The sequence below is a fragment of the Coloeus monedula genome, assembly GCF_965178545.1.
Source record: "Coloeus monedula genome assembly, chromosome: 39".
NCBI lineage: Eukaryota > Metazoa > Chordata > Aves > Passeriformes > Corvidae > Coloeus > Coloeus monedula.
Window position 1 is genome coordinate 1,660,287 of NC_138819.1, and position 22,125 is coordinate 1,682,411.

The 22,125-nt window shown below is 63.8% G+C and overlaps 4 protein-coding genes across 7 annotated transcripts in view; 3 read left to right on the forward strand and 1 right to left on the reverse strand.

Moving 5' to 3' along the window:
• The window catches only part of HUWE1 (HECT, UBA and WWE domain containing E3 ubiquitin protein ligase 1), a 91,422-nt gene extending 84,585 nt beyond the window's left edge, over nucleotides 1–6,837 (forward strand). The window contains exons 77-82 of the mRNA XM_082300275.1: nucleotides 2,073–2,360; nucleotides 3,608–3,713; nucleotides 4,281–4,398; nucleotides 4,478–4,659; nucleotides 5,929–6,119; nucleotides 6,670–6,837. Of these exons, the coding sequence (XP_082156401.1) occupies nucleotides 2,073–2,360; nucleotides 3,608–3,713; nucleotides 4,281–4,398; nucleotides 4,478–4,659; nucleotides 5,929–6,119; nucleotides 6,670–6,772 (988 nt within the window). The 3' untranslated portion in view covers nucleotides 6,773–6,837. The remainder of the gene's footprint in view (nucleotides 1–2,072; nucleotides 2,361–3,607; nucleotides 3,714–4,280; nucleotides 4,399–4,477; nucleotides 4,660–5,928; nucleotides 6,120–6,669) is intronic.
• A 609-nt stretch (nucleotides 6,838–7,446) lies between these two features.
• Nucleotides 7,447–13,581, forward strand: GNL3L (G protein nucleolar 3 like). Of its 3 annotated transcripts, none has more exons than XM_082300447.1 (15): nucleotides 7,447–7,507; nucleotides 7,582–7,619; nucleotides 7,871–8,011; nucleotides 8,941–9,021; nucleotides 9,277–9,360; nucleotides 9,430–9,556; nucleotides 9,649–9,752; nucleotides 9,822–9,966; nucleotides 10,420–10,507; nucleotides 11,369–11,546; nucleotides 11,870–12,012; nucleotides 12,872–13,002; nucleotides 13,074–13,168; nucleotides 13,240–13,411; nucleotides 13,501–13,581. In XM_082300447.1, exons 1-15 carry the CDS (start codon nucleotides 7,495–7,497, stop codon nucleotides 13,551–13,553), a joined length of 1,593 nt encoding a protein of 530 aa, XP_082156573.1. In that variant the 5' UTR covers nucleotides 7,447–7,494; the 3' UTR covers nucleotides 13,554–13,581. The 3 variants fall into 3 exon arrangements, with proteins under 3 accessions (XP_082156573.1, XP_082156574.1, XP_082156575.1); XM_082300448.1 differs by having other exon boundaries at nucleotides 7,871–7,972; XM_082300449.1 differs by lacking the exon at nucleotides 7,871–8,011 and having other exon boundaries at nucleotides 7,474–7,507.
• A 1,131-nt stretch (nucleotides 13,582–14,712) lies between these two features.
• Nucleotides 14,713–16,681, forward strand: LOC309584349 (non-structural maintenance of chromosomes element 3 homolog). Of its 2 annotated transcripts, XM_082300316.1 has the most exons (11): nucleotides 14,713–14,733; nucleotides 14,869–14,924; nucleotides 15,068–15,139; nucleotides 15,241–15,304; nucleotides 15,416–15,513; nucleotides 15,595–15,689; nucleotides 15,798–15,877; nucleotides 15,950–15,992; nucleotides 16,067–16,129; nucleotides 16,375–16,489; nucleotides 16,578–16,681. In XM_082300316.1, exons 2-11 carry the CDS (start codon nucleotides 14,883–14,885, stop codon nucleotides 16,638–16,640), a joined length of 735 nt encoding a protein of 244 aa, XP_082156442.1. In that variant the 5' UTR covers nucleotides 14,713–14,733; nucleotides 14,869–14,882; the 3' UTR covers nucleotides 16,641–16,681. The 2 variants fall into 2 exon arrangements, with proteins under 2 accessions (XP_082156442.1, XP_082156441.1); XM_082300315.1 differs by lacking the exon at nucleotides 14,713–14,733 and having other exon boundaries at nucleotides 14,752–14,924.
• Nucleotides 16,682–16,698: 17 nt separating this feature from the next.
• Nucleotides 16,699–21,870, reverse strand: PFKFB1 (6-phosphofructo-2-kinase/fructose-2,6-biphosphatase 1). Its single transcript, XM_082300317.1, has 14 exons — nucleotides 21,592–21,870; nucleotides 21,041–21,166; nucleotides 20,866–20,962; nucleotides 20,703–20,769; nucleotides 20,525–20,599; nucleotides 19,548–19,604; nucleotides 19,303–19,424; nucleotides 19,009–19,216; nucleotides 18,369–18,515; nucleotides 18,188–18,292; nucleotides 17,986–18,115; nucleotides 17,831–17,893; nucleotides 16,920–16,984; nucleotides 16,699–16,811 (listed from the first exon to the last, which is right to left on the reverse strand). Exons 1-14 carry the CDS (start codon nucleotides 21,617–21,619, stop codon nucleotides 16,752–16,754), a joined length of 1,350 nt encoding a protein of 449 aa, XP_082156443.1. The 5' UTR covers nucleotides 21,620–21,870; the 3' UTR covers nucleotides 16,699–16,751.
• Between the last annotated feature and the right edge of the window lie 255 nt (nucleotides 21,871–22,125).

Below are 22,125 nucleotides of genomic sequence, written 5' to 3' on the forward strand. Positions count from 1 at the left end.
ATCCCAGACCTCCAGGGATGCCCAAAACATCCCCACAGGGCAGCCCAAAATACACCTGGGCACCCCAAAATAGCCCCTGGAACATCCCAAACCTCCAGGGATGCCCAAAACATTCCCAAAATACCCCTGGGACACCCAAAATACCCCCTGGGCACCCCAGAATACCCCTAGGAGACCCCAAACACCCTCCGGAACATCCAGAAATCTCCAGGGACTCCCTAGAACAACCCTAGGACACCCAAAATACCCCCCAGGCACCCCAAAATACTCCTCCAGCCCCATAACCGCCCCCAAACACCCCTCCAGCCCCACAACCACCCCCAAAACCCCCCCAAACACCCCTCCAACCCCACAACCACCCCCAAAACCCCCCCAAACACCCCTCCAACCCCACAACCACCCCCTAAACCCCCCAAATCTGCCCACAAACCTCCCCACAAACACCCCCTAAACCCCCAAAACCCCCCCAAACCTCCCCAAAACACCCCTCCAAACCCACAACAACCCCCTAAACCCCCACAATCCCCCCAAAACACCCAGCCCCACAACCACTCCCTAAACCACCCAAATCTCTCCCCAAAAAACCCCTCCAGCCCCACAACCACCCTCTAAACCCCCATAACCCCCCCAAAACACCCCTCCAGCCCCACAACCATCCCCTAAATCCCCCAAATCTGCCCCCATAACCCCTCCAAAACACCCCTCCAGCCCCACAACCATCCCCTAAACCCCCATAACCCCCCCAAAACACCTCTCCAACCCCACAACAACCCCCTAAACCCCCCAAATCTGCCCCCAAACCTCCCCAAAACCCCCCCAAACCTCCCCAAAACACCTCTCCAACCCCACAACAACCCCCTAAACCCCCCAAATCTGCCCCCAAACCTCCCCAAAACCCCCCCAAACCTCCCCAAAACACCCCTCCAACCCCACAACCATCCCCTAAACCCCCCAAATCTGCGCCCAAACCTCCCCAAAACACCCCCTAAACCCCCAAAATCCCCCCAAACCTCCCCAAAACACCCCTCCAACCCCACAACAACCCCCTAAACCCCCACAATCCCCCCAAAACACCCTTCCAGCCCCACAACCACTCCCTAAACCACCCAAATCTCTCCCCAAAAAACCCCTCCAGCCCCACAACCACCCTCTAAACCCCCATAACCCCCCCAAAACACTCCTCCAGCCCCACAACCATCCCCTAAACCCCCCAAATCTGCCCCCAAGCCTCCCCACAAACACTCCCTAAACCCCCAAAACCCCCCCAAACCTCCCCAAAACACCTCTCCAACCCCACAACCATCCCCTAAACCCCCCAAATCTGCCCCCAAGCCTCCCCACAAACACTCCCTAAACCCCCAAAACCCCCCCAAACCTCCCCAAAACACCTCTCCAACCCCACAACCATCCCCTAAACCCCCCAAATCTGCCCCCAAACCTCCCCAAAACACCCCTCCAACCCCACAACCATCCCCTAAACCCCCCAAATCTGCGCCCAAACCTCCCTAAAACACCCCCTAAACCCCCAAAACACCCCTCCAACCCCACAACAACCCCCTAAACCCCCCAAATCTGCCCCCAAGCCTCCCCACAAACACTCCCTAAACCCCCAAAACCCCCCCAAACCTCCCCAAAACACCTCTCCAACCCCTCAACCATCCCCTAAACCCCCCAAATCTGCCCCCAAACCTCCCCAAAACCCCCCCAAACCTCCCCAAAACACCTCTCCAACCCCTCAACCATCCCCTAAACCCCCCAAATCTGCCCCCAAGCCTCCCCACAAACACTCCCTAAACCCCCAAAACCCCCCCAAACCTCCCCAAAACACCTCTCCAACCCCACAACAACCCCCTAAACCCCCCAAATCTGCGCCCAAACCTCCCCAAAACCCCCCCAAACCTCCCCAAAACACCTCTCCAACCCCACAACAACCCCCTAAACCCCCCAAATCTGCCCCCAAACCTCCCCAAAACCCCCCCAAACCTCCCCAAAACACCCCTCCAACCCCACAACCACCCCCCAAACGCCCCGGCTGGCACCCCCGGCCCCGCGCCGACGGCCGTGCCCCGCAGGTACATCGTGTTCGAGGGCGAGGAGGGGCAGGACGCGGGCGGGCTGCTGCGCGAGTGGTACATGATCATCTCCCGCGAGATGTTCAACCCCATGTACGCCCTGTTCCGCACCTCGCCCGGCGACCGCGTCACCTACACCATCAACCCCTCGTCGCACTGCAACCCCAACCACCTGAGCTACTTCAAGTTCGTGGGCAGGATCGTGGCCAAGGCCGTGTACGACAACCGCCTGCTGGAGTGCTACTTCACCCGCTCCTTCTACAAACACATCCTGGGCAAGTCCGTGCGGTAAGGGGGCAACTGGGGAGCGTCCGGGGGGCTCGAAGGGGTGTGGGGCTGAGTTTGTGGGGTGCAGGAGGCGGTTATGGGGTGCTGGAGCCCCTTGAAGAGTTTTGGAGCCATTTATGGGGTGCTGGATGCCCTCGCAGGGGTGTGGGGCTGAGTTTCTGGGGTGCTGGAGCCAGTTATGGGGTGCTGAGTCCTCTTCCGAGGGGTGCTGGAGCCCCTTGAAGAGGTTTGGAGTCACTTATGGGGTGCTGGAGCCATTTATGGGGTGCTGGAGCCGGTTGTGGGGTGCTGGGTCCCCTCAGAGGGGTGTGGGGTGCTGCAGTGCTGCTCCACCCGCTCCTTCTACAAACACATCCTGGGCAAGTCCGTGCGGTAAGGGGGCAACTGGGGAGCGTTCGGGGGGCTGGAGGGGCTCAGAGGGGTGTGGGATTGTGTTTGTGGGGTGCAGGAGGCGGTTATGGGGTGCTGGAGCCTCTTAGAGGGGTGCTGGAGCCCCTTGAAGAGTTTTGGAGCCATTTATGGGGTGCTGGATGCCCTCGCAGGGGTGTGGGGCTGAGTTTGTGGGGCACTGGAGCCAGTTATGGGGTGCTGGACCTCTTCAAAGGGGTGTAGGATTGTGTTTGTGGGGTGCTGGAGCCAGTTATGGGGTGCTGGGTCCTCTTCCGAGGGGTGCTGGAGCCCCTTGAAGAGGTTTGGAGTCACTTATGGGCTGCTGGAGCCATTTATGGGGTGCTGGAGCCGGTTGTGGGATGCTGGACCCTCTTCCGAGGGGTGCTGGAGCCCCTTCAGGAGGTTTGGAGTCACTTATGGGGTGCTGGAGCCGTTTATGGGGTGCTGGAGCCGTTTATGGGGTGCTGGGTCCCCTCAGAGGGGTGTGGGGTGCTGCAGTGCTGCTCCACCCGCTCCTTCTACAAACACATCCTGGGCAAGTCCGTCCGGTAAGGGGGCAACTGGGGAGCATCCGGGGGGCTGGAGCTCCCTGGCAGGGTCTCACCCCATTTTTGGGGCTCCCTGGCAGGGTCTCACCCCATTTTTGGTGCTCCTGGGGGGTCTCACCCCGTTTTTGGTGCTCCCCGGGGGGGTCTCACCCCATTTTTGGTGCTCCCCGGGGGGGTCTCACCCCATTTTTGGGGCTCCCCGGGGGGTCTCACCCCGGTTTTGGGGCTCCCCGAGGGTCTCACCCCATTTTTGGTGCTCCCTGGGGGGTCTCACCCCGTTTTTGGGGCGCTGCCCCCGCTGCCCCCCAGGTACACGGACATGGAGAGCGAGGACTATCACTTCTACCAGGGCCTCGTGTACCTGCTGGAGAACGACGTCTCCACGCTGGGCTACGACCTCACCTTCAGCACCGAGGTGGGGACCCCCCCCGAACCCCCCCAGGGCATGGGGGACCCCCCAGAAACCAACACCGGGGGCCCCCATTGCTGCCCAGGAGGGTCCCAGGGAGGGGCCTCTCCCCTCCTGAGGTGTCCCCCTGGTTTGGGGGTGTCCCTTCTGTCCCTGGGGTGTCCCCTCACTGCTCACACCCCAGGGGTGACACCCTCTTGTCCTGGGGACCTGTTCTGTGACCCGGTGACACCCCAGGGGCAGGAATTTGGGGTGTTTGAGGTTCAGGGACATCCCCTTGTGCCCCCCAGGATCAGGAATTTGGGGTATTTGAGGTTCAGGGACATCCCCCTGTGCCCCCCAGGATCAGGAATTTGGGGTGTTTGAGGTTCAGGAATGTCCCCTTTGTGTCCCCATGCCCTGCTGACCCCCTGTGCCCCCCCAGGTGCAGGAATTCAGGGTGTTTGAAAAGGTTCAGGGACATCCCCCCATGCCCTGCTGACCCCCTGTGCCCCCCCCAGGATCAGAAATTCGGGGTGTTTGAGGTCTGGGGGTGTCCCCCCATGCCCTGCTGACCCCCTGTGCCCCTCCCAGGTGCAGGAATTTGGGGTGTGCGAGGTGCGGGACCTGAAGCCCAACGGGGCCAACGTGCTGGTGACGGAGGAGAACAAGAAGGAGTACGTGCACCTCGTGTGCCAGATGCGCATGACCGGTGAGCGCCGGGGCCGGGGGGGCTCGGGGGAGGCTCCGAGGGGCTTCCAGGACCTTCCTGACCCCCCCAAATCCCGCAGGCGCCATCCGGAAGCAGCTGGCGGCGTTCCTGGAAGGCTTTTACGAGATCATCCCCAAGCGCCTCATCTCCATCTTCACGGAGCAGGAGCTGGAGCTGCTCATCTCGGGGCTGCCCACCATCGACATCGACGACCTCAAGGCCAACACCGAGTACCACAAGTACCAGGGCAACTCCATCCAGGTGGGGCCGGCTCCCGCGGGGTTCCAGGGGGGTTCCGGGGGGGCATTCCAGGGGATCCTGGAGGTTCTGGGGCATTCCAGGGGATCCTGGGGGCATTCCAGGAGATCCTAAGGGTGTTCCAGGGGATTCTGGGGGATTCCAGGGGGATTCTGGGGAATTCCAGGGGATTACGGGGGATTCCAGGGGATCCTGGGGGCATTCCAGGGGATCCCAAGGGTGTTCCAGGGGATTCTGGGGGATTCCAGGGGGATTCCAGGGGATCCTGGGAGCATTCCAGGGGGATTACAGCAATCCTAGGGGGATTCCAGGGGGATTCCAGGGGATCCTGGGGGCATTCCAGGGGGATTCCTGGGGGATTGCAACAATCCTGGGGGCATTCCAGGGGATTCCTGGGGGCATTCCAGGGGGATAAGGGATCCCAAGGATGTTCTGGGGCATCCCAGGGGGATTCCAGGGGATCCCAAGGGGTGTTCCAGGGGATTCTGGGGGCATTCCAGGGGATTCCCAGGGATCCTGGGGGCATTCCAGGGGGATTACAGCAATTCCTGGGGCATTCTAGGGGATCCCAAGAATGTTCCAGGGGATTCTGGGGGCATTCCAGGGGGATTCTGGGGCGTTCCAGAGGATTCCAGGGGGATTCGGGGGCATTCCAGGGGATTCTGGGGGCATTCCAGGGGGATTACAGCGATTCTGGTGGCATTCCAGGGGATCCCAAGGGTGTTCTGGGGGATCCCAAGGGTGTTCCAGGGGATTCTGGTGGCATTCCAGGGGATTCCAGGGGGATTCCGGGGACATTCCAGGGGCATTCCAGGGGATCCCAAGGGTGTTCCAGGGGATTCCGGGGGGATTCCTGGGGATCCTGAGGGCATTCCAGGGGGATTCTGGGTGATTCCAGGGGATTCTGGGGGATCCCAGGGGCATTCCAGGGGATTACAGTGATTCCGGGGGCATTCCAGGGGATTCCAGGGGGATTCCGGGGAGATTCCAGGGGCATTCCAAGGGATCCCAAGGGCGTTCTGGGGGATCCCAAGGGGTGTTCCAGGGGATTCCGTGGGTGTTCCAGGGGATTCTGGGGGCATTCCAGGGGGATTCCGGGGGCATTCCAGGGGGATTCCAAGGGTGTTCTGGGGGATCCCGAGGGGTTTCCAGGGGATTCCATGGGTGTTCCAGGGGATTCTGGGGGCATTCCAGGGCATCTCAGGGTTTTTCCAGGGGATCCCGGGGCTGTTCTGGGGGATCCCGGGGGCTGAGCCGTCCCTCCCCCCCCAGATCCAGTGGTTCTGGCGCGCCCTGCGCTCCTTCGACCAGGCCGACCGCGCCAAGTTCCTGCAGTTCGTGACGGGCACGTCCAAGGTGCCCCTGCAGGGATTCGCCGCCCTCGAGGGCATGAACGGCATCCAGAAATTCCAGATCCACCGCGACGACCGGTCCACGGACCGGCTGCCCTCAGCACACACCTGGTGAGGGGACACAGGGGGGGACCCAGGAGGGACAGAGGGACATGGGGGGGACACAGGAACATGGGGGGACATGGGGACATGGAGGGGACGTGGGGACATGGAGGGACACAGGGACATGGGGTGACACAGGGACACGGGGGGGACACCGACCACCTGCCCCTGGCACTCTCCTGGTGAGGGGACAGGGGGACGTGGAGGGACACAAGGATATGGGGGAGACCCAGGGGACATCAGGGGACACTCGGCCTCCGCCGCCCTCTGCCCCCACCTGGCACAGGGGTACAGAAAGGGGTGGGAGGGGACAGCAGGAGGTGGCACCGGGAGGACGCGGAGATGGGAACGGGGACACACGGGTGAGGTGGGGACGAGTCACTGGGGTCAGGTGAGGACACGGGGACGGAGCCACGGAGCAGCACTCGGGGGTGGCACGGGGACACAGGGATGAGAGACGGGGACGGGAGAGGGGGGCAGGAACGGGGGGGCACGGCCGCGGGGGGCACGGGGGGCACGGGGGGCCGGTGCCACGCGAGTGACGCGGGTGCGTCCCCAGCTTCAACCAGCTGGACCTGCCGGCCTACGAGAGCTACGAGAAGCTGCGGCACATGCTGCTGCTGGCCATCCAGGAGTGCTCCGAGGGCTTCGGGCTGGCCTAGGGGGGCCGCCCCGACCCCCCCGCAGGGGCTCTATAAATATATATATATTTTTTGGTTCCGTTGGCTTTTTTTGGTTTGTTTTGTTTTTTTCGGGGTTGTTTTTTTTTCTCCGGTCCCGGTTTGGGGGGGTTTTTGCTCTGTTGGAGGGTGGGGGTTCCCTCCTCCCCCCTCACCCCCTCCCCCCGTGTTGGGGGCTGGGGGGGGCGGGGATGGTGAAAGGGGGGAGCCCCTGAAATTATAAATAAGAAGTTCAGCCCCTCCCCCACCCCAAAACTGAGAGAAAAAGTTAAAAAAAAAAAAAAAAAGGAATAAAAAAGTGCACTCTTGGTAAGGGCAGTCCCGGTCGTTCTTGGGGGGAGGGGTGGGGCTGGCCGCCATCTTGGGTGTGGCGGGGTGGCATCCTGGCGCGCGTCCGCCATGTTGGGTGTGGCGATAGACGCGGGATGTGCCGGTGTCCGCCATCTTGAGCGTGGCCGTGCCGCTGTCGCGGCCATGTTGGGTGTGGCAGGGCGGCCACTGGGAGGCGCCATCTTGGGTGTGGCACGGCGGGGGAGGTCACCAGGTGGCGGCCGCCATCTTGGGTGTGGCATTGGCGCGCGGGTCGCCATGTTGGGTGTGGCGACGGAGGGACGCTGCCGCCATGGTGCGATGCCTTCAGTGCGCCGGAAGTGACGTCACTAGGAGGCGCCAGGGAGCCGCGGCAGCGTGGGGGAGCTGCAGTCATGACCCGGTCCCGTGAGTTCGGGGAGGCACCGGGAGGGCTCGGGGGCTTTTGGGGACTCCCGGACTCACCCCGCCCCTCCCCGCAGGACGACAGGTGGAGGCGTCCCGGAAGAAGCGCGTCCAGGTGAGCCCCAACCCGGCCCGGGGGTGGGGGGAGCCGGCCGGGTTTGGGGATGCAGCCCTTCCCCCGTGTGTGACCCCCCCCCCCGCCCCCGTGTGTGACCCCCCGCCCCCGTGTGTGACACCCCCATGTATCAACCCCCCGTGTGTGACACCCCCCCCGTGACACCCCCTCTTGTGTGACCCCCCCGCCCCTGTGTGTGACACCCCCTCTGTGTCCCCCCAAACCCGTGTGACCCCCCCCGCTCTCCCCAGGCCCGGCGCACGCGCGGCGGGGGCAGGAAGGACCCGGGGGTGCCGCAGCTCGGCCGCTTCGCCGCCTACGTGCAGCAACAGAGCAAGAGCCGGCAGGGACGGGTGAAGAACCCGGGGGGGCGTTTTGGGGGTGTCCCCCAGGTGTGACCCCAGGGGGGCATTTTGGGGGTGTCCCACAGGTGTGACCCCGCGGTGGCATTTTGGGGGCGTCCCCCAGGTGTGACCCCGCGGTGGCATTTTGGGGGTGTCCCCCAGGTGTGACCCCGGGGGGGCATTTTGGGGGTGTCCCACAGGTGTGACCCCGCGGTGGCATTTTGGGGGTGTCCCCCAGGTGTGACCCCGGGGGGGCATTTTGGGGGTGTCCCACAGGTGTGACCCCGCGGTGGCATTTTGGGGGTGTCCCCCAGGTGTGACCCCGGGGGGGCATTTTGGGGGTGTCCCACAGGTGTGACCCCGCGGTGGCATTTTGGGGTGTCCCCCAGGTGTGACCCCGGGGGGGCATTTTGGGGGTGTCCCCCAGGTGTGACCCCAGGGGGGCATTTTGGGGGTGTCCCACAGGTGTGACCCCGCGGTGGCATTTTGGGGGTGTCCCCCAGGTGTGACCCCGGGGGGGCATTTTGGGGGTGTCCCACAGGTGTGACCCCGCGGTGGCATTTTGGGGGTGTCCCCCAGGTGTGACCCCGGGGGGGCATTTTGGGGGTGTCCCACAGGTGTGACCCCGCGGTGGCATTTTGGGGTGTCCCCCAGGTGTGACCCCGGGGGGGCATTTTGGGGTGTCCCCCAGGTGTGACCCCAGGGGTGGATCTTGGGGTTTTCCCGGGGTCAGACCCGGGGTGTTTTGGGGTGTCCCCCAGGTGTGACCCTGGGGGCGGATCTCAGGGTTTTCCTGGGCTGTTTTGGGGTGTCCCTACCGAATCTGAGCCTGGGAGGATTTGTGTTGCTCCCATTGTGACCCCGGGGGAGCGCTTCGAGGTCTCCCCTCAAGGATGAACTTGGGGGGGCTGTTTGGGGTCATCCCTCCCAGTGTGGCCCCGGGGGGGGTTGGGGTCTGACCGCTGCGTGTCCCCCAGGCGCTGCAGGAGCAGCAGCGGTCACTCCTGGCCACGCAGCTGGCGGACGCCGTGCGGCGACAGCAGCGCTTCCAGAGCCAGGTGGGACTGGGAGCAGCTGGGGGGGCTCCCCGGGGAGGGGGGGGCTTCCCAAGGAGGGGGGGTTCCCCTGAGAGCGAGGGGCTTCTCCCCCTGGGAGGGAGGGGGGCTCTCCTGCAGGACAAGGGGCTCCCCAGAGCGCAGGGTGTCCCGTGGGAGGGAGGGTTCCCCACACAGGGGGGGTTCCCCAGAGCACGGGGGTCCCCCCAGAGAGTGGGGGGCTCCCCATGGGGGTCCCTGTGACACAGGTGCCCCCAGGAGCAGGACGAGGAGGAGGAGGAGCCCCCTCAGCCCCCCCAGGACGAGGCGTCGCTGCGTCAGTTCGGACGGGAGCTGCGCAAGGTCAGTGCCGGGGGCTTGGGGGGGGATTTTTGGGGGTCTCTCCCCACAGCTGAACCCCGATTCTGGCAGGTGCTGACGGCGTCTGATGTGGTGCTGGAGGTGCTGGACGCCCGTGACCCCCAGGGCTGCCGCAGCCCCCGGCTCGAGGGGGCCCTGCGGCCCCAGCAGCGCCTCGTGCTCGTCCTCAACAAGATCGGTGAGGGGGGTGGGTCTGGGCGGGGCGGGGGTCCCGGATTCCCCTGGCCCTGCAGCCTTGGGGACACCCCCGTGTGTGTCCCCCCACCCCAGACCTGGTGCCGCGGGACGTGGTGGCCGCGTGGCTGAAGCACCTCCGGGCCGAGTTCCCCACCGTGGCCTTCAAGGCGTGCACGCAGCAGCAGAGCCGGAACCTGGTGGGTGCCGGGGGCCTGGGGAGGGGGGCTGGGAGGAGGGCTCCCGGTGACCCCCCCGTGCACCCACAGAAGCAGAGCCGGGTGCCGGCGGCTGCAGCCCCCGAGGAGGTGCTGGCAGGGGGGGCCTGCGTGGGCGCCGAGAGCCTCCTGCACATCCTGAGCAACTACGGCCGCTGCGGGGGGGCCAAGACCTCCATCACCGTGGGGGTCGTGGGTGAGGGGGGCTGGGGGAGGTTTGGGGGCTGGGGTTGAGTGGGGGGCTGTGAAATGGGGGGGCCAGGGTGGGGGATGGGGTTTGGGGGGGATGGGGGTTGAGTGGGGCCTGGGGTGGGGGATGGGGGTGTGGGGGGCTGTGAAATAGGGGGGTTGGGATGGGGTTTGGGGGCTGGGGTTGAGTGGGGGGGTGTGAAATAGGGGGGTGTGATGGGTGAGTGGGGCATGGGGGGCGGTTGGGGGCTGGAGGGGTGCGGGAGGCCGTGAAATAGGGGAACTGGGCTGAGGGGGGCTGGGGGAGATTTGGGGGGCTGTGAATGGGGGGGGTGATGGGTGAGGGGGGCTGGTGGGTGAGCAGGGTGTTTGGGGGGCTGTGGAAGGGAGGGCTGGGGGTCAAGTGGGGCGTGAGCGGGGGGCAGATTTTGGGGTCTGTCCCAACCTCTCCCCTTCCCAGGGTACCCCAACGTGGGCAAGAGCAGCCTCATCAACAGCCTCAAGCGCAGCCGCGCCTGCGGGGTGGGGGCCATGCCCGGGGTCACCAGGTGAGCCCCCCCCAGGGGTGGGGCTGGGGTCACCATGCCCGGGCTGGGGGGAGGGGGCTGGGTGGGAGGAGCCTGGGCTGACCCTGCCCAGGTGTGAGGTGGGTGTGGCACACAGACCTGCCCAGGTGTGAGGTGGGTGTGGCACAGACCCTGCCCAGGTGTGAGGTGGGTGTGGCACACTGCTCCGCCCAGGTGTGAGGTGGGTGTGGCACACTGCCCTGCCCAGGTGTGAGGTGGGTGTGGCACAGACCATGCCCAGGTGTGAGGTAGGTGTGGCACACAGACCTGCCCAGGTGTGAGGTGGGTGTGGCACAGACCTGCCCAGGTGTGAGGTGGGTGTGGCACAGACCTGCCCAGGTGTGAGGTGGGTGTGGCACAGACCATGCCCAGGTGTGAGGTGGGTGTGGCACACTGCCCCGCCCAGGTGTGAGGTGGGTGTGGCACACTGCCCTGCCCAGGTGTGAGGTGGGTGTGGCACAGACCATGCCCAGGTGTGAGGTGGGTGTGGCACACTGCCCCTGCCCAGGTGTGAGGTGGGTGTGGCACAGACCTGCCCAGGTGTGAGGTGGGTGTGGCACAGACCTGCCCAGGTGTGAGGTAGGTGTGGCACACAGACCTGCCCAGGTGTGAGGTGGGTGTGGCACAGACCATGCCCAGGTGTGAGGTGGGTGTGGCACACAGACCTGCCCAGGTGTGAGGTGGGTGTGGCACAGACCTGCCCAGGTGTGAGGTGGGTGTGGCACAGACCATGCCCAGGTGTGAGGTGGGTGTGGCACACAGACCTGCCCAGGTGTGAGGTGGGTGTGGCACACAGACCTGCCCAGGTGTGAGGTGGGTGTGGCACACTGCCCCTGCCCCCAGGTGCCTACAGGCCGTGCAGCTGGACCGGCACATCCGGCTCCTGGACTGTCCGGGCGTCGTGCTGGACTCGGGGGACCCCTCGGCCGCCGCCCCCCTGAGGGGGGCCCTGGCCCCGCAGCGCCTGCGGGACCCCCTGACCCCCGCCTGCGCCGTCCTGCGCCGCTGCCCCCCCCAGCAGGTGCGTGGGGACCCCCTTGGGGGGCTGGGGGTAGGTGGGACCCCCGTCACCACAGCAAGGGGCAGGGTGGTACCCTATTTTTCCAGCTGACTCAGCAGATTTCGTAGTCAGCTCCTGGGGGATCAAAACTGGGATCAATGGGGGGGGGGGGCTCAACATGGGGGTGCACCCCCTGTCCCCAGAACAGTGGGGCAGACAGGTTATTTCAGGGGGACCCTCCCCGACTTTGGCCATTTTCAGCCCATTTTGGCCACAGGGAGGGGGCAGGGTGAGGGTGCCCTGTGTGTCCATCCCCCCCCAACCCCACGGTGTCCCCCCCACAGCTGAGCGAGCTCTACGGGGTCCCCCCCTGCGCTGACCCCCTGCAGTTCCTGGCCCACCTGGCCCGGCGGCAGGGCCGGCTCCGGCCGGGGGGGCTGCCGGACGCCCACGCCGCCGCCGTGGCCCTGCTGCGCGACTGGACCAGGTGCAGGAGGGAGGGGACATTTCGGGAGGGCCTCCCCACACTCTGACTCTTTCTGGGGGGGCCGTGAGGGGTTTCCACACCCTGACCCCCTTTTTGGGTGGGTGGAGGGGTCTTCCCACACCCTCACCCCTTTTCTGGGGTTCCCTACACCCTGCTCCTGTTCTTTGTGAACGGGAGGGGTTTTCTCCTCAACCCGACCCCATTTTTTGTAGACAGGAGAGGTCTCTCCACACCGTACGACCCCATTTTGGGGGATAGGAGGAGTCTTCCCACAGTTTCTGAGCCCCTTGTTGTGGACCAGAGGGGTCTTTTCAGACCCTGCGACCCCTTTTTGGGGCTATGGGGTCTCCCCCACACCCTGACTCCCCTTTTTCAGGGTTTGGAGGTGTTTTTTCATATCCCTTTATGGGGGACTGGTGGGAATCTTTGTACATTCACCCCCTTTTCAGGGGGGTTTGGGGTCTCCCCACAGCCATTTTTGTGGACAGGAAGGGTCTTTCCACCCCCTGTGACCCCATTTTGGAGGGGCTGCGGGATCTCCCCACACCCTGACCTCCCTTTTTGGGGTCAGGAGGGGTCTCCCCACACCCTGACCTCCCTTTTTGGGGACAGGAGGGGTCTTTCCACCCTCTGTGACGCCATTTTGGAGGGGCTGCAAGGTCTCCCCGCACCCTGAGCCCTGTTTTTGAGGACAAGAGTGATCTCCCCACACCTTGACCCCCTTTTCTGGGGACAGGAGGGGTCATTCCACCCTCTGTGACCCCATTTTGGAGGGGCTGCAAGGTCTCCCCGCACCCTGAGCCCTGTTTTTGGGGTCAGGAGGGGTCTCCCCACACCCTGACCCCCCTTTTTCCTGCAGTGGGAAGATCTCCTACTACACCCACCCCCCCAAATCGCAGGGGGTGCAACTCGAGGCCCAAATCCTGCCGGCGCTGGGGCCAGCGCTGGACCTGGAGGCTCTGGAACGGGGCGATGCCGAGGCACTGGCAGGTGAGCAGTACCTGAGCCCTGCTCCCTTCACCCCTCGGGGACCCCCCAAAGCTCACCTGGCCCCCCCACAGCTGTCCCAGTGACGGTGACGGGCCTCGGGCTGTCCCCGGGCAATGCTGAGGAGGAGGAAGGAGAAGCCATGGAGGACGACAGCGGCGACCTGGAGGTGGGAAGGGATTTGCTGAGGTGGGGGGTTTTTTGGGGGGCAGTGGGTTAATGTTTGACCCCCCAACCCAGCTCGGCACAATGACGGTGGAGCTCAAGCCCCGGGTGAAGTCGGGGGGCACTGGGGGGGAGTCGGTGCCCCGAGCCCCCAACCTGGAGGAGGTGGCTGCGCTCCCCCCTCTATTCCAGGGCCAGGGGCTGCAGGCAGCTGGAAAAAGGAGGAAAAAGCTACAAAAAAGAGCAGGTGAGTGAAGACACCCCCTTTTCCTGACCCCCTCCCCCCAAGCCTCCCTGACCCGCCCCCCAAAATTCCTGATCACCCCCATCCCGCAGAGAAAATCGCCACAAAGCTGTCGGAGACGTTGGAGGCAGCCATGCAGTTCTGAGGCATCTACAGAATAAAAATTAAAATACTATGTTTAAGTGAGAAATGGTTAAAAAAAACCTTTTAGAAATGAAAGAGCTGGGGGACAGGGGTGCTATAGGTGTGATTTGGGGGGGTCTCTCAAGCAGGAGGTTGAAATATAGAGGTTTTTGGGGGTCCCCCATGTCCCTGTGGGGGTTTTGGGGTGGTCTCACCCCATCTCACAGCTGGGAGGGTGAGTGGGGATGTAGAACCCCCCAAATTTGAGGGGACCCTTCTTCTTCAGCTGACTCAGCAGATTTAGTGCTCAGCCTCTTAGTGAACCTCAAAACTGGGGCCAAGAGGGGGATCAGCATTGGGGGATGCACCTTGTTATTATTGAGGGTACTCCTTCTCCACAGCCTCCCCAATCCCTACAGCACCCAATATCCCACTTTGACACTAAATGTGCGCCCCCCCCCAACCCTCCAGAGCACCCCAAAAGCCACCTCGGACACCTCAAACACTCCCTGAGGTCCCACAGCTCCCCAAACCCCCTTGTACACCCCCAAAAGGCACAGGGTGCCTCTGCAAGCCATCACCCTTACCCCTCATGGCACCCTTAGCTGTACAGGCAGGGGATGAAGGTCTCCCCCGGGTTGTGGGGTCCTCCCCATATCCCAGGGCCGGGCTGAGGGTGGGCACGGCCACCAAGCTCCCCTCAGCCGCCGCCGCCATTTTGCCGCCTCTTCCTCCACCTGCGGGAAGGGCCCTGGCAGCGCGTTAGAGGTGGTGGGGGCAGCACAGGTGCTTCAAATAACGGCGATTAAGGCGAAGGGAAGGCTGAAATGGGCCATTGCGGGTCGTTCTGGGGTGTTTTGCGTTTTTTTCCAGGGCTGGAACGCAGTGCTCGGCGCCATTTCCCCGCCGTGAGGGGGGGGGGGGGGGGGAGGAGAGGGGCGCGCGTGCGGTTCTTTTCCCGCCTTTTTCGGCACCCGAGGGGAGGAAGCGGGAGGGGGAGGGCGGAGCGCGAGACTCGCCTCGCGAGCGCCGGGGGGCGGGGCGAACTCGGGGGCTCGACCAATCGTGGCGCGGGGGTGGAACGGTAGGCGGGGAGAACGCGGAGCTGGACCAATGGGAAGCGGGATGGGGCGGGGCTGATGTGGCGGCGGGGGTGGGCGCTGCCGGCTGGCGCAGTCGCGGGCGGAGCGCGGCCGGTGACGGTTCGTGTGTGGGTCGGGTCGTTGGCCGGGCCTTGGAGGAGTTTCTGAGGCCCTGTTGAGGGTGGGGCGCGGGGGACGGCGTTAGGGGTGTTCTCGTCGCGGTTTTAGCCCGGCCGGTGCTTGTTTTCCCCTCAGAGCTGCTGTGAGAAATGTCCCAGCGGAAGCGCAGCAAAGGGCTCGGCTCTTCTCAGGTGAGGGGCTGCCCCCCCCCCACCCCCCAGTCTCCCTTCATTTACTCTGCCCTTCCCCCGTGGCCCCTCCCATTCTCCCCTCCTCGGTTTTGGTTCCTTTCCCAGTATCAATTTCTCCCGTTTCCCCTGTCCTTTCCACTTAGATGACCGATGGGGAGGAAGATTTCAGCCCGAGCCAGGTGGAGCGGTACTCCCAGGACCAGGTGAACCAGAAGGTGGGTTGCGGTGATCCCCTCTCTTCTCGCTCCTGGACTTCTGTGTCTGCATTTTTCTGTTATCAGCCCTCTCTTGGCCTTCCCTGCTCGTTCCCCCACAGGTGAGTGAGCTGGTTCAGTTCCTGCTTGTGAAGGATCAGAAGAAGATGCCTATCAAGAAGGCAGGTATGTTTAGGGGGGCCCCCTTCCACGGCGTTTGGACCCCTAAAGCCTTACTGGCCGTGGGGAGCTCAGAGCTCCAGGCTCCCTCAGTGATTCCCTGCCTGTTTCCTGTAGACATGCTGAAGAGTGTATTCGGGAAATACCGGTCATGCAAGGAATACAAGGATTTCTACTCAGAAATCGTCAACAAGGCGGGCAGGACCCTGCAGGAGGTGGGGGGAGCACAGCAGGGGAAGGGGGGGAGGGTTTTGGGGGGAGACCCTCCCCGTGGATTAACCCTTGTCCTCCCGCAGGTGTTCGGGCTGCAGCTGGTAGAGATCGACACCAAATGCCCCACCTACATCCTCATCAATAACCTGCCCCGTGCTGAGGGCAAGTACCCGTGCAGGTGAGGGGCTGCTGCTGGGGGACCCCTGGGTGATTTGGGGACGGGGGGAACCCCGTCAGCCTGTCCCCCCCCTCGCCCACACGGCTGACACACCAGCATCTGCCACAGGGACAAGGAGAAAGAGAAGATGGGGCTCCTCTTAGTCATCCTCAGCTTCATCTTCATGAAGGGCAACTCAGTCAAAGACAGTGAGTCCTCCCCAAGACCCCCCCATACCCCATTTTCTCTTTGCAACCCCCCACTGACACCCCCTTTTCCAGGTGCTTTATGGGAATTCCTGAACCTGCTCCGTGTGTACCCAGGGTAGGATATGGGGGGACACGGAATGGGGGGGATGGGGCTGGTCATTGCCAGCCCTCACCAACCCCCATCCTCAGGAAGCAACACAGGGTGTTCGGGGACGTCCGGAAGCTGGTGACGGATGAGTTCGTGCACCAGAAGTGAGTTGGGGGGATCCGGGGGGATTTGGGGTTTGGGGTGGGGTCCCCCATCCCTCCCGGTGTGCCCAGAGCAGCCTCGGCACCAGCCTTGGCCGGGCTGTTTATACCACACCGCAGAGCAAAGCCTGCAGCCCCCACGCCCCGTGGCTCGAGAGGTCCCTCACGGGGCCAGGGAGCGCTGGACACCCCCCTGGGGACCCCAAAACCTGCTGGGAGAGGAGGGGTCACCACCCACCGCTCTGCAGGTACCTGGAGATGATCTCCATCCCCCTGACAGACCCCCGTGAATTCAAGTTCCAGTGGGGGCCACGGGCGGAGAAGGAGACCTCCAAGAAGGATGTGCTGAACTTTGTGGCAAAGGTGAGGCCGTTTTGGGGTCGTCTCTGGGTTTTGGGGGATTCCAGGGCTCGATTTGACTCGCCCTTTTCTCCCTTTTTCTCCAACCCAGATACAGGGAAAGGACCCCACATTCTGGGCAAGCCAGTACAGCGAGGCCCAGGCCACCCCCTGACTCCCCAAAATAAAGGCACCCCGTTGGTGTGCAGCCCCCCGATCTCCAGGCTCAGTGCTTGGTTGTACAGGGTTTAATTTGGGGGGAGCCCCCCCGTCCCCAAGGGACCCCTCAGAAGTGCTCGGGGACGGTGTTCAGGGCATCGGCTGCGGTGCGGTTGATGTCGACGTTCTGCAGAGAGAAGATGTGGGGTTTTGGGGGAGTCTCCCCAAAATCTAACTCCAATTTCCAGGGGGGTTAATGGGATCTGCACCTTCTTTTGGGGGTGGGGATCCTCACCTGGGGTCGTTCCCGGTGGGTGTTCACTGCCTCGATGTTGAGGAAGATGGACTCGACCTCACACCCTGGTTCCAGGGGAAGAAGGGACCTGGCTGCAGCTGGGGGGGTTTTGGGGGGGATTGTCCCCATTTGGGGGAGGGACACTGGGGGTATGGGTTTCTTTTGGGGGAAATTGTGTTCATTTTTGGCTGGGACACCAATGGAACAGTGACATTTTGCAGGGGAGAGATTGTCCCCGTTTTGGGATGGAACACAGGGGGAGTAGTCCCCTTTTTGGGGAATTTGTCCCCATTTTCAGGTGGGATACTGGGGGTATGGTCCCCTCTTGGGGGGATTGTCCCCGTTTCTATGGCTGGGGCACCGTGAGATATTGTTCCCATTTTGGGGACCCTCCCCCCCTCTTTGGGGGGGAATATTGTTCCCATTTTGGGGAGGTCCCCCCCTCTTTGTGGGGGAATATTGTTCCCATTTTGGGGGGTACTGTTCCCATTTTGGGGACCCTCCCCCCCTCTTTGGGGGGGAATATTGTTCCCATTTTAGGGGATATTGCTCCCATTTTGGGGAGGGTCCCCCCCTCTTTGTGGGGGAATATTGTTCCCATTTTGGGGGGTATTGTTCCCATTTTGGGGACCCTCCCCCCCTCTTTGTGGGGAGATATTGTTCCCATTTTGGGGGGGATATTGTTCCCAGTTTGGGGGGTATTGTTCCCAGTTTGGGGAGGGTCCCCCCTCTTTGTGGGGGAATATTGTTCCCAGTTTGGGGGGGATATTGTTCCCATTTTGGGAAGGGTCCCCCCTCTTTGTGGGGAGATATTGTTCCCATTTTGGGGGGGATATTGTTCCCAGTTTGGGGGGGTATTGTTCCCATTTTGGGAAGGGTCCCCCCTCTTTGGGGGACACCACCCCACTCACCGTAGGCCACGGGGGTCAGCTTTAGCACCGTGTGCAGGGGGCACTTGAGGTAGGGCAGCTCATCTGGGGGGGGTTAAGAGATTGAGGGGGCACAGCAGTTCTGGGGTGTCCCCAGTTGTCCCCAGCCTGTCCCCAGCCTGTCCCCAGTGCCTCACCCGCGCTCTTGTCCAGGAAATAGGCCAGCAGGCAGCGCATGACGGCCTGGTGGCAGATGACCAGCACGTTCTCCTGCCGCTCCAGCTCCATGATGACGGGCTCCAGCCGGTGCACCAGGTCCTCATAGGACTGGGGAGGGGAATTAGGGGGTGTCCCCGAGCCCCTGCCCCCCCAGCTGTCCCACAGGGGGTTTTGGGGTACCTCGCCCTTGGGGTAGCGGTAGCGGTACTTGTCCTGGTCCCGCAGCGCAAACTCCTTGGGGTAGTGCTCCTGGATCTCCTCGTAGCTCATCTCCTCACAGATCCCCTGTGGGACAGGGGCGTTGGGGGCATGCGGGGGCGTTTGGGGGTCCCCCCCTCCCCGAGAAGGGGGCGTGGCTCACGGCGTCGATCTCGTTTAGGGCCTTCCACTGCTCGTAGGGCACGCCCAGCGCCTCGGCCGTCTCGATGGTGCGCTTCATGTGGCTGGTCCACACCTTCAGCTCCCGGATGTTCTGGCTGCGGATGAACTGGGCCAGCGCCTGGGCGTACTGGGAGGGGTGGGGCTGCTATGGGTGTGGCCACTGGGTGTGGTTTTCCCTGGCCCTCAGCCCATGGTAGGGGATGGGGAGCATCGGGGTGTGGCCTAAGCCCTGTCCCTTTGGGGGTGGTCTTTCTGAGAGCCCCACCCCTTTATGGGTGTGGCTTTCTGCCTGAGCCCCGCCTCCCGCACAGGGTGTGGTCTGTGGGTGTGCCCGGTGGGCGTGGCCTGCTTCCCTGGCCCCACCCCTTATCACCACACCACATATGGTCCAGGTGGGGTGTGGCCAGATAACGCCGTGCCCCTTTGTGGGTGTGGCCTGGACAATTAGCTCCACCCCCATGGGCACCTGGGGTGACTCTGCTGGGTGTGGCCTCCTTTAGCCCCACCCCACACCCCGCCTGTTCCCCCCAGCCCCACCTGATGCCCGCGGGGGGACAGCCCCGATTCCCCCCAGGTGTGTCCCGGCAGGTTGAGCTGGTTCTGAACCCCCCCAGCCCCACCTGGTGCCCGCGGGGGGACAGCCCCGAGTCGCCCCCGATGCGTCCCCGCAGGTTGAGCTGGCTCTCGCCGTGGCGGCTCAGGTAGATGGCGCGGGGCGTGACGTGGATGTTCATCAGGTAGTAGACGGTGCGGCTCTGCACGTGGCCCTGCACCCGGTTCGCCAGGTACCGCATGCCCACGTCGAAGATCTTGATGTAGGACAGCCCGCTGGGGGGGCGGGGGGACCCCGGTCAGGGCAGGGGGGGTCCCCAAGGCTGGCGAGGCGGGGGGAGGGATGTGGGGTGGGGGGTCACCTGTCCAGCTCGTCGTCCAGGGGCTCGTAGGTGGCCTTGTAGCACTCGATGCGCTTCAGGAAGTCGGCCACCGCCTCCTCCTGTGCGCGGCCCTTGTAGTCGGGGCTGCTCAGCTTCACTTGCTGGGGAGTTGGGGGGGGGGCACGGCTTTTTGGGGGGTACACGCAGCTTTCCACAGCCCCCCCCCAGGTGCAGTTGTCACCTCCAGGTCCCTGTTGTCACACCTCCCCTCCCCAGGGTCTCACCTTGATGTTCTCCTCGATGATGGCGGGGTCGTTGCAGATGGACTCGATGAACAGAACCTGGAAGGAGGGAGAAAGGGGGGGCACCGGTGGCTCCCCCATGTTGTGACACCCCCAAAACGGTGCCACCACCCCCTCCCCATGCTGTGACACCCCAAATCAGTGCCACCACCCCCTCCCAATGCTGTGAAAGCCCAAATCAGTGCCACCACCCCCTCCCAATGCTGTGATACCCCAAATCAGTGCCACCACTTCCTCCCAATGCCATGACACCCCAAATCGTTGCCACCCCCCCAGTGCTGTGACACCCCCACATCAGTGCCACCCCTCCATGCTGTGACACCCCAAACCAGTGTCCCTTTCCGTGCTGTGACACCCCACAAACGGTGCCACTGCCCCCACCATGTGCTGTAGCCCCTCCAAACCAGTGCCACACCCCCATGCTGTGACACCTCCAAACCGTGTCATTGCCCACCCACCCCCCCCCCGTATTGTGGACCCCCCATAACAGTGCCAACACCCCCCAAAGTCGTTGTCACTGCCCCCACCATGCTGTGAGCACCCCAAAACAGCGTCACCCCCCCAAATCACTGCAACCGCCCCCCCTAAATGCCATAGCCCCCCCAGTCAGTGCCACACCCCCTTTTTGTGGATGCCCCCAAATCGATGCCACCCCCCCACCCCGTTACACGTTGTAAGACCCCCAAATCAGCGTCACCACCCTACCCATGCTGTGGGCGCCCCTAAACCAGCGTCACTCCCCCCTATACCGAGGATACCCCCAAACCAGTGTCACTCCCCCCCATACCGAGGACACCCCCAGATCAGTGTCACCAGCCCCCCCCCATTCTTTGGACACCCCTAAAACAGTGCAACCCCCCCCAATGTGCCCTAGACCCCCCCCAATCAGCACTTCCATCCCCTCAAGCCCAAAACCCCCCCCAAAATACCTCATGCCCCCCTCCCCCCCCAAATTGTACCTTGTACCCGTTTTCCTTGGCGAACTGCAGGATCACATCCCGGCGTTCCCGGGTCGTGTTGGTGGCATCGAACACCTGGGGGGGGGGAGAAATTGGAACACCCCCCACCCCAAATATTTGCGGGGAAGTCGTTTGCCCATGGGGGGGTTAATTTGGGGTTGGGGGGGGGGTCTCTTACCGCCACCTGCCCCTCTTCAGAGCTCAGGTAGGTGCGGACGTCCTTCAGGGCGGCCAGCGCGCAGTGCCTGGGAATTTGGGGGTTGGGGGGGGCAGCTCTGTCAGCTCTGCCCCCCCAAATACACCCCAAAACGGCCCCTCCCCCCCACCCTCCCCCCTCTAACCTGCGGATCTCCATCCCCTCGGGGTTATCGTGACGGAAGAACTCGTAGCTCTTGTAGCTGGGCACGGCTTCCCGCCGGTACTCACCCACGTTGAACACTGCAGAGGGACCAGGGGCGGGTTTGGGGGGCATCCCCAAACCTTTCAGTCGCCCCTCCCCACCCCAAAATCACTCACCCCGTGTCGGGGTGCCGATCCAGTTGAGGTAGCGGGTGAGTTTTCGGGAGATGTAGGTCTTGCCGCGGGCGGGCAACCCCACCAGGATCACCATGGTGGGGCAGTTGGTGAACTGGGGCACGGAGGCTGGCGGGGGGGGCATTTGAGGGGGGGGGTCACAGCACTGTACCCCCCCCCCCCCCAGGCCTCCCCGATTGCCTTTGCACACCCAAATCCCTCCTGCACCCCAAGCTGGGGTACAACAACCTGTCATTAGGGGGATGGTCCCCCCCCCGGTGTAGCCCTGTGGGTGTTTTGGGGGGGATTTTCCCTCCTCAGGGCACGTGTGTGTTACTCCCTCCCCCCCCCCAATTCCGTCCCCCCACTCACATCCCCGTCTCGCTCGAGGGGTGCAAAGGGGCACCCACGTTTTTTTTCCGGGGCGGGGGGGTCCTTGTCAGCCGCTCCGATGCCGCCGCCATGTCCCTGCCTATGCCCCCGCCCGCGGTCAGTGTCCCCGCGGTCACTCTCGGTGTGCCAGCCCCTCCGAATTCACTCCCTGTCCCTTGTACCTGGGATTTTGGGTGATTTCTCCTCCATTTTTGGGGCGGTGGGGGGCCCGGCGGGTGCTGGCGGTGCCCCCCGGGAAGGTCGGAGGTAACGTTATACCCTGGCTGCTGGCCGGGCTGGGAGGGACGAGGGGATGAGGGGGGGCCAGCGGGGCCCCCCATGGGTGCTTGACCCCGTCACCTTGGGGGCTCAGCAGTGTCCCCCTGGGGGTCCTGGTGCGGTTGCCCGTGGGGGTCTCAATCCCGTTCTCTTGGAGTCGTGCCCCCCCCCCCCTCCGGGCGATCGTGTCCCCCTTGGGGGTGCTGGAACTGTCCCCCCGGGGGTCCCAATCCCACCTCCCTGGGGACGGGATCTTGTCCCCTCAGGGGCCCCCATCCTGCTTTTTTGGGGTCCTGGTCCCCCTCCCCGTGAATGTCTCAATCCTGTCCCTTTGGGGGTCCCCGTTTTCGCCTCTTGGGGTCGTCAGTCCCGCGGATGAGGAGGAAAAGGGGACCGGGACCCCCCAAGGGGGACACATGGGACCCCTCCGGACACCG